Here is a 13,473-nt window from a genome sequence, read left to right on the forward strand (position 1 = left end):
CGCATTCCAGCGCCCACTGGGGATGAGGAACGAGCGTGGCATCTCCCTGACATAGGCTTTTACAGCAGAGAAAGGTCAACAATGCATCAGTGCTATATGACAGGTTCCGCAACCCAAAAGGCATCCTATTCTCTATCATGGTGCACTACAGGTAACGGAAACACTTGAGTAAACGAGGGATATAAAGTATATTGAAAGCAGGTGCTTCCACACAGGTGTGGGTCCGGAGTTAATTAAGCAATTACCATCGCATCATGCTTAGGGTCATGGATTAAAATCCATTATTTTAGCTACCAAGGCTATGTCGTCGTAGGATAACAATGCCCCCATCCACAGGGGACAAGTGGTCACTGAATGGTTTCATGAGCGTGTAAATGATGTAAACCATATGTCATGGCATTCTGGTCTCAACTCAATGAAACACTTATGGGAGATTCTGGAGCAGCACCTGAGCAGCACCTGTTTTCCACCGACATCAACAACTTATTTCTCGTGGAAGAACGGTGTCGCAATCCCTCCAATAGAGTTCCAGACACTAGTAGAATCTATGCCAACGTGCATTGAAGCTGTTCTGGCTTGTGGTGACCCAACGCCAAATTAAGAGACTTTATGTTGCTGTTTCCTTTACTTTGGCAGTTATTTGTCCTTTTGACCAGAGCCCAATGGGTTCCCCTACGGGCCTAGGTCAAAAGTAGTGCACTTTATAGGGAAAAGGGTGCAATTTGGGATGCAGCCAGGCTCCCATGCAAAACACAACTCCTGTTTTAGTATGCTGGGTGATTGTACTGTTGCTTCCAACCACATCATTAATAATAATAATGATTAGGAATAATGGGTTAAATACTGCGGATATTCGCAGAGAAAACGTTCAGTTAATTTAAACCTCTGCATGGTGGATGGATGGTGCTTTAGTTCCATTCATCACACACACGTAGGCACAATTGTGCACATATGCACGTGCACACACAGACAACTGCACTTGCGCGCGCACACACACGGAGCAGACAATACCAATTACATTGAGTGGGACGCTAGATGAAAACACACAAAATGACTCGTACAAAATGACTGGGACTTTGTACGCGTGTATTTGTCTTTGCTGTTCTCTCCATTCCAAAGGAAAAACACTAGTAATGATGGATCAGGATGTGTTTGTACTGGGTTGCGACAAAGGATTATTACTCTGCAGCTTCAAGGTAAATGCTCCAAGAAATGCCCAATATGAACTGCCTGAGCACTATGTATTCAGAAAAATGACAAAGCTCCCAGTACCCTAACTGTTCCATAGGGACTGGTCCACAGTCAGAATAAAAAGAGCAACAACCCGAAGAGAGAGAGGGAAAAAAGCATGACAGTGAATCCTCTTGACTCTGAAGAAACACTATTGTTATTCCTGGCCGTCTGTGTTTTCAGCCACAGCGGGAAAAATAAGCATTTGACTTGTGAAATTAATGGTGGGTCGAGGGAGGGGGGCGAGGGAGGGTTGGTTTGGCCTGGGTAGCTAGAATGCCAGAGTGGATGCACTGGAGCTAAACAACTATTGTGTGTGTGTGTGTGTGTGTGTGTGTGTGTGTGTGTGTGTGTGTGTGTGTGTGTGTGTGTGTGTGTGTGTGTGTGTGTGTGTGTGTGTGTGTGTGTGTGTGTGTGTGTGTGTGTGTGTGTGTGTGTGTGTGTGTGTGTGTGTGTGCGCGCTGGGGAGGTATCTAGGTGGGGGGGGACAAAGCTGAGTTAAAGGCCAACATCTGGTGGTCATGTAAATTCTGGGAGCGTGAGGAGCGACAGTGGCTTGCCTGCTGAGACTGGCTCCTGTGAGAGGCTGGGTGATCACTGAGCGCTGCAATCCAGGAGGGGGCAAGGAGTGTGTGTGCGTGAGCGCACCAGAAGTCCCCAGAATAAATAAAATTTAAAAAATTTGACCGACTGGGATTTTGTTAGTTCCCACAAGGTAAAATGCTATTTCTAGGGGTTTAAGGTTAAGGTTAGAATTAGTGTTAGGGTTAGAATTAGGTTTAGGGTTAGGGTTAAGGTTAAGGTTAGGTTCAGGTTACGGTTAGGGTTAAGGATAAAGGTTAGGTTTAGGGTTAGTATTTTGAAAATAGGATTTTGAATAGGACTGAATTGTGTGTCCCCACAAGGTTAGTTATACAAGACTGTGTGCGTGTGTGTGTGTGTGTGAGGGGGGAGAAAGTGTGGTCAGGCAGACCCAGATGATACGCTCCAGCGCAGTGTGAAATTGGGCTTCTTCTGGGCCACTCTCCTGACCGCTGAGCTGCTCTGGCTCCACACTGACAGACAAAACAGGCCTAACTGCACCACTCACCACTGCACCGGGCATACACTGTCCTCCACTGACTGCCCCTGCTCTCTGTCTGTCCCTGTCTGTCCCTGTCTGTCCCTGTCTGTCCCCTCAGCACTTCACAACACACTCAACACTGTCTGTCTGTAAAGTCTGCCTGCTTGTCTGTTTGTCTGTGTCAGACAGCAAGCCAGCCTGCCTTCCTGCATGCCTTTCTGTATGAAAGGTTTATCAGTCTGTCTGATGTCAGATTTTTTACTGAACAAAATGCCTCTTACTTCTATGCCTCTTACTAAGCACAGTCTCTATGTGTTACTGATATAACCTGAAGCAATGGGTACAATGTGTACCTTCCGGAGTCATTCCCTGGACTACGAGCAGTGTCTCTCAACATTTCATACAAGCTGTCCATCTCTATCACCGTAACACTACCGTTCAGTACCTTCACGGACCTGTCAATGCAAGATACATTACTCAAAGCCTTTGGTTGTTACATTTTAAGTTTCACAAGATCTATCCCTCTAGGCTTCTCCACATACACACATAAATCAATGGTATATTAATGACACTTCATATTGTGGTTTGACACGAGTCGTACAATAAGATAATGGGGAACAAATTATTTTTCCTCCCTTCCTTTGCTGTATTTGAGGGCTTGGTGTACAACAATAATTGTATACACATATTGCTGCTCCGGGACACATGTAAAAAAATATAATAATAATAACAACAGAGAAATGACATGCTACATTTCCATGATAATATTGCAATGAGTTATGATGTTTTGGTCAAAGGTAGTGCACTATATAAGGACTATGGTTCCATTTGGTACACAGCTTTGGTGTGTGTGTTACCTCCAGTGTCTGAGCCTTGGTGTCTTTGGGGTCACAGAGGGAGGTGTTGATGCGGTGGTTGTGCTTGACGCAGCGCTGGCTGGTGTTCTGGGGCAGGGGGAACGTCTGTCTGATCAGAGTCAGACGCCCGATAGACTTCATAACCAGATCCTGGACGTCCTGGTCTGAGATCTCCTGCAGGAGCACAAAATAAGACACATGAACACAGACAGACAGACACACACACACACACATACAGCCAGACAGGCAGACGTACTGCAGGCAGACGTTTTGCCCCAAAAACATATCTCCCTGTTTTGCTCTGGGCACGCAGAGCACAGGGAGCGGGGTCTGATGAGTTGATGAGAGCAGAAGGTAGCTCCAAAATCCAACCAAGCTGCATGACATTGGCGATGGTGACCACATCCTAGGAACACACACCACTAATATCAATGCTCTGGTGGCCATTCTCCACATCCAAACAGACCGCAACTATACACCTGCCATGCCAACAGCCAATCTCTTTTGTAATGGGCAGCAGCCCAAAATATTCCACCCAGGAAAATGTAAGAAGCGATCATCTCGCAAAGCTCTGAAACACTGGAAAGTTCTCAAATGCAGAACTTGCCACCAAAAAAGCATTGACATGCCCCGAGCGTGCAAGCAAATAAACATTGTCAGGGAGGTATTAACAAGACCACACACTCCTCCGAAGTGCTGGAACTCATTAATTGACAAAACGTCAACTACTTTGACTTTCAGTGGACAGGTGTACTAAAAGCTCTTGGAATGTCAGTGCGTGTAAATGATTGGGACATGACTGGGGTTACGGCTTAATTACAGTTATGAATTGGTCCAGGCTCCTTTCTTCACAATTATCCTGTCTAGATTACATGACATATCAGCCATGCCTAGGAGTCCATATTGCAAGTAGAATGTCATCTAACTTGACATCTAATACTTGTGGACAAAATGCTAAGGCGATTGCCATTTGAAATAGAAAAGCGGGTTTATCTCTACATAGACCAGCAATATTACATCCATAGGAGGTCCAGGACTGTAATGTCACCTAGTATATTTAATAAGACGTTGATGCTACTACCTACGCTGTTCAGTTTGAGTTGAAGTAATGCTATCAGTCTGTTATTGTCACGCCCTGACCGTAGATTGCTTTGTATGTTTCTATTTTTAGTTTGGTCAGGGTGTGATGTGGGTGGGTATTCTATGTTGTAGGTCTAGGTTTTCTATTTCTATGTATTTGGCCTGGTACGGTTCTCAATCAGAGGCAGCTGTCCATCGTTGTCTCTGATTGAGAGCCATACTTAGGTAGCCTGTTTTCCCACTTTTGTTTGTGGGTGGTTATTTTCTGGTTAGTGTTTGTTGCACCTGTCAGAACTGTTCGTTGGTCGTTTAGTTGTTTTTGTTCGTGTATTCATTCTTGATTAAAAGTATTATGGATACGTACGACGCTGCACTTTGGTCCTCCTCTCCTTCTCCCGACGACAATCGTTACAGTTATGGTCTGGTATTACTGACATGTTCTTTAGCTTTGAATCCCTACCCTATCCAAGGATTCAGGTTGGTGTAAGAAACATTTGGGCTCTTTCAACACCCAGAGTGTTATCCTAGAAAGATAAGATCAGGCCTTCCATGTAACATGGGGGGACTGTAACTCTCTGGCTATGGCTCAATAGGTTGTTTTCAATAAAACGTCACAATAAGGTTAGAGCGTTCAATTTGGCTGCTGGGGGCAAGGAGACCCACAGCTCCGCTAAAACCATTGACACCTGTGTGCTGTGTTCAAGGGATTGTTAAATAAATTGTAATATCATAGTCAGACCTACAAATGTACGATTATTCCATGCGAAACAATTGCGCACATTTAGCTCGATCATCAGCGTGCTACAAGAAAGTAACTGCTTGCTTTCATGATCGGTAAACATCATTTGATTCTGACTATGCCCAATAGGTGATGATATTAAAACCAAATAGTTCGAACATTTATTTAACGATCCCTTGAAAACAGCACGTAGTTGCCAATGGTTGTAGCGGAGCTGGGGGTCTTCTTGCCCCGCAGCAGCCAAATCGAAAGTATTGTGACGTTTCACTGAAAACAACGTATTATCTCTCCTTACAACCAGAGTGTTCACTTCCCTTTACTGATTCGAAAGGAAATGACTGGTATAAGAAACTCCCACAAGCCCATGCCTCAACCAATCCACTGTTTGTGGGAAGTAGTGAATGAGTGCACATTTCGGGAGAAAGGAGATAGTATTGGGCCGCACCCTCTAGTTCCCTCCAAACCATCCAGGAAACTACAGGGGACATTCCCCATCCCCCAGCAGCCTAAATCCCTCCTGCGTCAACTTTACCGGAGGAAAAAATGTCCCTCCGTCATCGGCAGACCCCATTTTAATTCCTCTTTAAGTGGGATTCTTTTTTATTCACACTTGTCAGTATTAGTTTGGATCAGTGCGTTGACGTTTGTCCTCATTCGCCCCCGCCATGTGAAACAAGCCAAATAGCAGGGGAGCAAGGGAGAGAGGGAGAAAGGGATGGAGGAAGAGAAGAGCGGGCAGAGCGTTCCAGACGGTTTTCATGCCATACCCCCACGTCCCCACATACATACTGTATATAGAAGGGGAACGATCAATTATGAATGCTTCCGCTTTTCCCTCCGAAAAACGTCAGTGTGGTAAGTTGTAGATAAAGGAGAATTATTACAACCGTAAGCCCTCGTCCATATTAAGCTAAGAGAAAACCTGGCCCTTGCTGTCCTTTCAACACGAAACAAATGTTTTATTAGACGTGGGATTCAAACGATGTCCCAGCAGTAACATGTGAAAACCAGTAAAAGCATGTATGTTTGTGAGCATTTTGGAGTATTTGGATTGTGAGCATGTTTGTATGCATTCATGATTCTCCCCCCACCCTCCCCTCTCTCTGTGTTCTGCAGTACCCCTACTGTGTTACCGTGGCAGACAACGTGGCTGCCTCCGCACTGACCTCATTGATGATGATCCAGTGACAGTCGAATGCCACGAGGTTCGTCTCCACAACCTGCACAACACAACAACAGAGAACACATTTGTCAATACACATTCAGGAATTCAAGACATATTCTTTGTTTACAGTATTTGTGTCTGTATCTGTCTCTATCTGTCTGTGTATCTGTTTATTGTAAGGCGATGCCAGCACCACTTTACCAGGTCAAATTCCTGGTACAGGTAAATGTACTTGGCGAATAAAGGTGATTCTGAAAGGTACTTCTTAGTGATTAAGAAGTACCCTACCTCTAATATGTTAACAAAGAAACAAAGAAAATAAAAGTCTAAAGCTTATTTATGAATGGGTGTTTTGGAAATTGTACCGAGGTTACCCGATCCCTGTAACCCACAGTACAAGTCTTTGATTAAAGGGATACAGCGGGACGGAGGAACTGAGGATGGATCAACAACATTGTAGTTACTCCACAATACTAATCTAAATGACAGAGTGAAAAGAAGGAAGCCTGTACAGAATACAAATATTCCAAAGCATGCATCCTGTTCGCAACAAGACACTAAAGTAATACTGCACAAAATGTGGCAAAGCAATTACATTTTTGTCCTGAATAAAAAGTGTTTTGTTTGGGGAAAATCCAACACAACACATTACTGATTACCATTCTCCATATTTTCAAGCATAGTGGTGGCTGCATCATTACATGGGTATGCTTGTAATTGTTAAGGACTTGGGAGTTTTTCAGTATAGAAAAGAAACGGAATGGAGCTAAGCACAGGCAAAATCAGCTTTCCACCAGACACTGGGAGATGAATTCACCTTTCAGCAGGAGAATAATCTAAAACACACTGGAGTTGCTTACCAAAAAGACAGTGGATGTTCCTGAGTGGCCGAGTTACAGTTTTGACTTAAATCTGCTTTAAATCTATGGCAAGACCTGAAAATGGTTGTTTAGCAATGATCAACAAACAATTTGACCGAGTTTTGATTTTGAAAAGAATAATGGGCAAATATTTCTAAAAACATGTTTTCACTTGGTCATTATGGGTTATTATGTGTAGATGGATAAGAATAAATGTAATCCATTTTGAATTCAGACTAAAACAATAAAATGTGGAATAAGTCAAGGGGCATGAATACCTTCTGAAGGTACGGTAACTGTTTTAAAGTTACCTTTAGCCTCATGGTGAAATCCCTGAGTGGTTTCCTTCCTCTCCGGCAACAAAGTTAGGAAGGATACCTGTATCTTTGTAGTGACTGGGTGTATTGATACAGCATCCAAAGTGTGATTAATAACTTCACCATGCTCAAAGGGATATTCACAGTTTTTATTTATTTTCACCCATCTACCAATAGATTCCCTTCTTTATGAGGCATTGGAAAACCTCCCTGGTCTTTGTCGTAGAAACTGTGCTTGGAATTCACTGCTCAACTGAGGGACTTTACTGATATTTGTATGTGGGGTACAGAGATGAGATACTCCTCCAAAAATCATGTTAAACACTATTATTGCACAGAGACCATGCAACTTATTAGGTGACTTGTTAAGCACATTTTTACTCCTGAACATATTTAGGCTTGGCATAACAAAGGGGTTGAATACTTACTGACATTTCAGCTTTCCATTTTTAATTAATTTGAAAACATAAAAAAAGATATATATATTCCACTTTGGCATTTTGGGGTGTTGTGTGAAGTTCATTGACACAAAATCTCAATTTAACAAATGTTTTATTCAGGCTGTAACACAACAACATTTGGGAGAAGTCAAGGGGTGTGATTCACATACTATACTACTATACAATACTTTCTGAAGGCACTGTAATTTCCACTTTTATTTTGAAATCATCTGACGATAACGTAATATAAATGTATGGCATTTAGCAGCCACATTTATTCAATGTAATGTACAGTCATGTGTGCAAATATGTTCGTATGGGTGGACCCAGCAGGAATTGAACCCATGACCTTTGGCATTGCAAGGGCCATGACCTGCCAACTGAGCCACACAGGACCAACCTGTGTAATGAAATACACTCCTGAAATAGGAATCTGACGGTGCCGTTATCCACTTTGAAGTGAATGACACTGTTACACAGTGCGTGTTCACTTTCTGATGACTCTAACTGAAAGCTGTCAAGCTATTCAACAAACAGTCCTCTACTGTCTAGTTTCCATAATTTCCAGAGCCTATGTACATCATGGGATTTAGCCACAAATATTGTGCTGCTGGGATTACCTTGCAATATGGAAATGCTCTAGTCTCTCATCAAAAACGGAGTACTCTTTGGGTAGCAAAAAAAAAAATTGATGAATACTTTATGCAAACATGCATAAATATTTAAACATGCCAACTCTTAACTAGCGTTAATATTTCGGCATCGTGGAGCAGCTAATGTTACAGCGTGAAGGGTGAACACTAACATTTGTGTAATTCTAGGGAAGGGAAATTGCAGCTGCTGCAAAGCAAGATCAGGGCGGCAGCAATTAGGGTGGACGGTGGTGGGAGAGCACTTAAACACACACACATACACACACGCAATTCCACACACACAAACATTGTGTGCTCAAATAAAATGTTATTTGTCAAATGCGGCGAATAGAACAGGTGTAGACCTTACAGCGAAATGCTTACTTACAAGCCCTTAAAACCTGTTTGGGATAGGGCGCAGCATTTTCACGTTCGGATGAAAAGCGTGCCCAGAGTAAACTTCCTGCTACTCAGGTCCAGAAGCTAATATATGCATATTATTAGTAGAGTTGGATAGAAAACACTCTGAAGTTTCTAAAACTGTTACAATGATGTCTGTGAGTATAACAGAACTCATATGGCAGGCAAAAACCTGAGGAAAAATCCAACCAGGAAGTGGGAAATCTGAGGTTTGTAGTTTTTCAACTCATTGCCTTTCTAATATACAGTGTCTATGGGGTCATATTGCACTTCCTAAGGCTTCCACTAGATGTCAACAGTCTTTAGAACCTTGTTTGAGGCTTCTACTGTGAAGGAGAAGGGAATGAGAGCTGTTTCAACTAGAGGTCTGGCAGAATGCCATGAGCTGGTCACGCGTATGGCCGTGAGAGCGACCTGCGTTCCATTGCATTTCTAAAGACAAAGGAATTCTCCGGTTGAAACATTATTGAAGATTTATGTTAAAAACATCCTAAAGATTGATTCTATACATCGTTTGACATGTTTCTACAAACTGTTATATAGTTTTTGGGACTTTTCGTCTGAACTTTCGCCTGGACTTGCCCGCGCCGCGTGAGTTTGGATTGTGAACTGAATGTGCTAACAAAAAGGAGGTATTTGGACATAAATTATGGACTTTATCGAACAAAACAAACATTTATTGTGGAACTGGGATTCCTGGGAGTGCATTCTGATGAAGATCATCAAAGGTAAGTGAATATTTATAATGGTATTTCTGACTTCTGTTGACTCCACAACATCGCGGGTACCTGTATGGCTTGTTTTTGTGTCTAAGCGCCATACTCAGATTATTGCATGGTGTGCTTTTTCCGTAAAGTTTTTTTGAAATCTGACACCGCGGTTGCATTAAGGAGAAGTATATCTTTAATTCTGTGCATAAGTTGTATCTTTTATCAAAGTTTATGATGAGTATTTCTGTAAATTGATGTGGCTCTCTGAAAATTCGCCGGATGTTTTCGAGGCACAACATTACTGACCATAACGCGCCAATGTAAACTGAGATTTTTGGATATAAATATGAACTTTATCAAACAAAACATAAATGTATTGTGTAACATGAAGTCCTATGAGTGCCATCTGATGAAGATCATCAAAGGTTAGTGATGAATATTTATCTCTATTGCTACTTTTTGTGACTCCTCTCTTTGGCTGGAAAATGGCTGTATGTGTTTTTGTGACAAGGCTCTGACCTAACATAATCATATGGTGTGCTTTCGCTGTAAAGCCTTTTTGAAATCGGACACGATGGGTAGATTAAAAAGAAGTTAAGCTTTAATTTGGTGTATTGCACTTGTGAATGTATGTATGAAAGTAACATATTTCAAAAAAATATTTTTGAATTTCGTGCTCTGCCTTTTCAGCGGAATGTTGTTGTGGGGTTCCGCTAGCCGTAATGCAGTTTTAAGAAAAAAAGTGTTAAGAAAGTATTTACTAATAAAATGAAGTAAAAAATAATATATATATATATATAATATAAGAGAAAAAAATAACAAATAATTAAGGAGCAACAAAAAAATAACAGTAGCGAGGCTACATACAGGGGGTACTGGTACACAGTCAATGTGCGGAGGCACTGGTTAATCGAGGTAATTGAGGTAATATGTACATGTAGGTAGAGGTAAAGTGACTATGCATAGATAATAAACAGTAGCAGCAGTGTAAAAATGTGGGTGGGGTGGACAATTCAAAAAGTCTGGGTAGCCATTTGATTAGGTGTTCAGGAGTCTTATGGCTTGGTGGTAGAAGCTGTTAAGAAGCCATTCGGATATAGAATTGGTGCTCCGGTACCGCTTGCCATGCGGTAGAAGAGAGAATAGTCTATGACTGGGGTGGCTGGAGTCTTTCACAATTTTTAGGGCTTTCCTCTGACACCGCCTGGTACAGAGGTCCTGGATGGCAGGAAGCTTGGCCCCAGTGATGTACTGGGCCATATACACTTACCTCTGTAGTGCCTTGCGGTCAGATGCCAGGCAGTTGCCATACCAGGCAGTGATGTAACCAGTCAGGATGCCCTTGATGGCGCAGCTGTAGAACATTTTGAGGATCTGAGGACCCATGCCAAATCTTTTCAGTCTCCAGAAGGGGAATAGGCATTGTTGTGCCCTCTTCACAACTGTCTTGGTGTGCTTGGACCATGATAGTTTGTTGGTGATGTGGACACCAAGGAACTTGAAGCTCTCAACCTGCTCCACTACAGCCCCGTCGATGGGAATGGGGGCATCCTTTCCCTGTATTCCACAATCATCTCCTTTGTCTTGATCACGTTGAGGGAGAGGTTGTTATCCTGGCACCACATAACCAGGTCTCTGACCTCCTCCCTATTGGCTTTCTCATCGTTGTCGGTGATCAGGCCTTCCACTATTGTACCGTCAGCAAACTTAATGATGGTGTTGGAGTCGTGCTTGGCCATGCGGTCATGGGTGAACAGGGAGTACAGGAGGGGACTGAGCACGCAGCCCTGAGGGGCTCCAGTGTTGAGGATCAGCGTGGCAGATGTGTTGTTACCTACCCTTACCACCTGGGGGGCGGCCTGTCAGGAAGTCCAGGATCCAGTTGCAGAGTGAGGTGTTTCGTCCCATGGTCCTTAGTTTAGTGATGAGCTTTGAGGGCACTATGGTGTTGAACGCTGAGCTGTAGTTAATGAATAGCATTCTCACGTAGGTGTTCCTTTTTTCCAGATGGGAAAAGGCAGTGTGGAGTGCTATAGAGATGGCGTCATCTGTGGATCTGTTTGGGCGGTATGCAAATTGGAGTTGGTCTAGGGTTTCTGGGATAATGGTGTTGACGTGGCCATGACCAACCTTTCAATGATGTATGAGTGAGTCTGTTCACTCAAATCTCTCTCTCTCTCTCTCTCTCTCTCTTTGCACTGCTCTCTAAAGCTAAGGAGGTGACATTCCTTCTTCCTCTCTTCTCTTCAACAAGTCTCCAGCACCCCATGTTTCTCCTGCTCAATGTGCCGGCACCGTATTTCATTAAACCTAATTGTGTAGGTGACTAAAGCGGAGGTGTCATAAAACACTTTGGTCATAAACAAATGCAACAGCTGGAGAGTATGATGGTGGAGCGCTAATAGTGTTTTAATCTCCCCAAAGACTGAAGAAAACTTAATAATTACACTGTAGACAAGTCCCATAAAACAACCTGTCAATTGGAACCTGACTGAGACAGTGGGTTAAGGCAAACAGAGTGACAGAGGCTTTCCACTCTCTCTTGGTCTGTCCCCTCTCTCTTCTTCACTTTCTCGCTGTCTCCCTCCCTCTCTCTGCCTTTCTCTCGGCCTCCCTCTCTCAAACTTCCTCTCGCTCTATTTGTTCTCTCCCTCTTTCTCTGTCACCCCCTCTCTCTGTCTCCCCCTCTCTCTATATTCCTCTACCTCCCTCTCTATGTCTCGCTCTGTGTCTCCCCCCTCTTTTAATTCAATCCAAATAGCTTTATTGGCATGATGTAACAATGTGCATATTGCCAAAGCGCACCTTGGAAATTAAGTTATTAATTTACAATATAAACATAATGAAAATATTTCTCTTACTCCCACTTCTTGTTCATGCTCTCTCTATCTCCCTCTCTCCACCTTGTCCATTAGTCACTCTGCCAGAAGGTAACCGTGACAACCAAGTCAGTGTCATCATGGTGACTGCAATGACCCCGGAGGCCTATGTCTGTGCCAGACATGATGGGAACTATTTGCAGCCCTGGCTGTGACTTACTGAACTCTCTCTTATTTCTAAATGATCTCTTTCGCCCCCTCACACACTCACTCTCTCTCTCTCTCCTCCCCCTTCCTCTCTCTCACTCTCAGAACAGGTGTAGACCTTACAGTGAAATGCTTACTTGCAAGCCCTTAACCAACAATGCAGTTAAGGAAAAAAGAGCTAAGAAAGTATTTACTAAAATGAAGTAAAACACAACCATTATTACTCTCCCCAGCTTGTCCAAGGGCAGATGTTTTTGCCTCATTAGAGAAAAGGCAGAATTCTAGTGGAAGATGCAAACCTCTGGGGGGTTGGCACTACTGCTGCCAACAAACACGCCAGTTCAAGGTTGTAAACACACTACTGATGACCAGAATAGAGCTTCCGACAAGAAATCTGGACCAACAATAAGCCCCCAACAAGCACCTCCAACAAGGGCTGGGGCATTCTATTGAAGATCAGATTCAACTCCACGGCCAATGAGAAAGCTATTGATTCTGGCAGCGGCATCAGAGTTGACACGGAGACATTCCTTCTGATGCTCCGGCTTGCAGGCTTGGAGCTGTGTGCAGGGTCTAGAAAGAGCCTGGGCGCAGTGAACAACACGTTGGTACAGCAGAGCGGCAGCCAAACAAACGTTCTGGTCGGGAAGAAACCAAGCAAAAGTAAGCTTATTACCTCGGCCAGGTAGTAACTAGCGCAACGTTAGCACATCACGTCTTGTTTTATGGGGAGGTGGGTGGTTTCGATGCTTAGGATTATCTCCGGTTAGAAGGCTTGAAGTAGGGCTCTCATTAAGAACCTAGTGATGTTTTCCTTGCCTTGCTTTGTCTTGCGCTGGCTGGGAAAGCAAAGGGATTTAGTGAGTGACTGAGTCACTGATTTTTTGTTGTTGTATGTGACTGGCAGCTAGCTGCAGGTAAGGCGCTGTGTCTT

The 13,473-nt window shown here is 43.3% G+C and overlaps 1 protein-coding gene across 3 annotated transcripts in view; it reads right to left on the reverse strand.

The window, feature by feature from the left end:
* Positions 1–13,473, reverse strand: part of LOC139545794 (glutamate receptor ionotropic, delta-2-like) — a 607,650-nt gene that overhangs the window by 174,986 nt on the left and 419,191 nt on the right. For all 3 annotated transcript variants that reach the window (XR_011669139.1, XM_071353972.1, XM_071353973.1), the window contains exons 5-6: positions 6,136–6,189; positions 3,151–3,324 (exon numbers count right to left, since the gene is read on the reverse strand). Coding sequence is in view for 2 of the 3 variants with exons in the window: in XM_071353972.1 (XP_071210073.1) it covers positions 3,151–3,324; positions 6,136–6,189 (228 nt within the window). In the remaining variant the exon portion in view is untranslated. The remainder of the gene's footprint in view (positions 1–3,150; positions 3,325–6,135; positions 6,190–13,473) is intronic.

This window comes from Salvelinus alpinus, chromosome 19, assembly GCF_045679555.1.
Source record: "Salvelinus alpinus chromosome 19, SLU_Salpinus.1, whole genome shotgun sequence".
Taxonomy (NCBI): domain Eukaryota; kingdom Metazoa; phylum Chordata; class Actinopteri; order Salmoniformes; family Salmonidae; genus Salvelinus; species Salvelinus alpinus.